The following is a 2375-nucleotide window of genomic DNA, read 5'->3' as shown; positions in this document are numbered from 1 at the left end:
ATTTCTTCTGAGATGCAAAAATTACATGGATAAATCAACTGTGTGACATTAGAGCAGATTACATACAAATACTGTCTACAACCTCGAAAAACTGACTTTGGCATTCATGAGATGCACCGGGAGTAATGCATTTCTTCAGCCAAAACACTTACATCTTTGGAAGGCTTTCTGAGCACGTCTCCCACACCACCACCATTTCGCAGGCCTTGGTTTAATACGGTCACAATGCACATGAGCAGGGTGTCACAGGTCCTTTCTATTCCATCCTCCTCCTCTTCACCTGCAAACAGGAGAGCAGCAGCTTTAGGAACCACAGCATCAAAACGATCACTCATCAAACAAAGCCACGATTCTGTATTAGAGAAAGCTACTGCAATACACATCTGCCTTTCACATTCTTCAGCTAGAATTTCACTGATCATCCCTATCCATTTGTACATTGCTTCTGGTGACATACTTAGGCACATCAGCCATACTTAGCCTGAAGAGAGACAGAGAAAATCCCGAGCAGTTCTCCCACCAGTAACTCTGTTAATGACCCAGAGCTGCCATCTCTGTTCACGGGAGTACCCCTTTTCCTTGCAAGTACTCCCACTGGTTTCAGTATGACTGCTTTTTCAGTGGGCCTCTTAAGTGCGCAGCTGACACATACAGGAGAGGCAATATAAACACAGAATTAGAAGCACATTCGTAAAAGGATTGTCTTCCTGTGAAATCATTCCTCTACCTACTCATGTTCAAGCCAAGTCATGTTAGCATTTCAAATCATTAAGGAGGGGCTGGCTTTTATACGAGTAAATCTGTCCATGATCTTCCACCAGCACACGTGCCCAAGCGCAGGTCTGATATACATTAAATGAAAGCCTCTCCCTGACCTCAGCTTGAAAACTTGGATTCTATTCTTATCTCTGCTGCAGAGCTGCTGCGTGGTTTTGGCTGAGCCACAGAGGGTACTATTGTGCAGGAGATATTTGAACGTGCAGAGGAGCTGGGCTGGAACACCAGTCCCCAGGGGGACTTCATCCGCCCTGGCCAGAATTCCTCCCACCACGCACTCACCCCCATGCTGCGGCTGCATCAACAGCCTCCTTTTGAAGAGCCCTGCTTGAGTTGTTCCCTGTGTCCTGCCGACTTGCACTGAAGGGTCAGGACTGTGACTGCCGTTTCTCCTGCCTTCCTTTCTCTTTAGGTATACGTTTGCTTAAGCGGTGAAGGCAGCGATTCTCACTTGGTTTGCTTCATGCACTCATTGTAACATAGTTTAATAAGTAACAACATCCTGCTGCGATAGTTAACTGAAACAGTATATTTAACAGCCCCAAACCACCACCTCTAGGGCACTGAGATAGACTTTGATAAATTGAATTGACTGAAAGCACTCACATTACAGACAAGCAATTTGGATTTAAAACATGGGTTCTCAAATTGCGGTGTATGCATCATGATTGGTATTTGCAGAACGGAGCTGGTATCTGCTGCCTTTGCCATCACTGCTTTTGCTATGCAAGCAAATTAAATGAGAAAGAACGCCTGATTTAAGGAACTCTGAATAAAAAGAAAAGCAAAAGCAGACATCAGGATAGACTTCCCTGTTAAACTATATGGTCATTACAGACACTACTACCACTAATAACTCCAGATTTTTTTTAAAAATGCTTGAATATTGAAACCGAAAGAATTGAAACAATAAAACCATTTTTTCTCTGTCACATCTGGAAATTTTTTACTAGCACTGTGATCTTAGTCATACCAATTCATCTCCTCTGCTTTTGTACCCTGCCTTTATTTCCTCATCCAAACATTACTCCATCAATTTTTTTGCAGCTAATATCTGTGCTTGAGAAGATGACCATCCACAAGATAAATAAAAAATCTTTATACAAGCCACAGGTTCTATTTCTTTTAGGTAACTACAGAACAAGATTTTCACTGTTCACAAGACCAGGGTCAAGTGCTGGAAACAGAAGATGGTCAGATTCTGGTGAACGGCGAGGATAAACCAGGGCTGTGAATGGGAAGCTGCAACACCAGAGAGAGTTATCTGTTAGAAAACCTAACTCACAACTCTCCGTGTCCACCAAGACGCAAATTCAGAGCAAGCCCAGACACAAGATACCACTCATCAGCTGACTGGTACAGAGCTTACAACACAGAAAATCAGCATTCCATGTTGCACCCAGAAGAGCAAGCTCAGGTTGCTCTTTGCCAGAGAATCCGAGAGCAGGCAGCCTGAAGCTGGCAGAAACCTCCAGCGCAGTAATGTAGACTGTGGGGAGTGTACAGACATCTGTATGTCTACTCCACTTCCACTCCCAGATGTGGAGTAACAAGAGCTACCTTCAGTCTGGGAGCCGGATAACCCTACAGGCACATGT

General features: G+C 44.1%; 1 protein-coding gene across 1 annotated transcript in view; it reads right to left on the bottom strand.

Annotated features, from left to right (window-relative positions):
- Positions 1 to 2375, bottom strand: part of ITPR2 (inositol 1,4,5-trisphosphate receptor, type 2) — a 234126-nt gene that overhangs the window by 26428 nt on the left and 205323 nt on the right. The window contains exon 53 of the mRNA XM_009332815.1: positions 153 to 280. Coding sequence (XP_009331090.1) covers positions 153 to 280 — 128 coding nt within the window. The remainder of the gene's footprint in view (positions 1 to 152; positions 281 to 2375) is intronic.

This window comes from Pygoscelis adeliae, unplaced genomic scaffold (assembly GCF_000699105.1).
Source record: "Pygoscelis adeliae isolate BGI_AS28 unplaced genomic scaffold, ASM69910v1 Scaffold38, whole genome shotgun sequence".
Taxonomy (NCBI): domain Eukaryota; kingdom Metazoa; phylum Chordata; class Aves; order Sphenisciformes; family Spheniscidae; genus Pygoscelis; species Pygoscelis adeliae.
The sequence above is the reverse complement of the archived record's forward strand: the minus strand, read 5'-3'. Positions and strand labels throughout refer to the sequence as shown.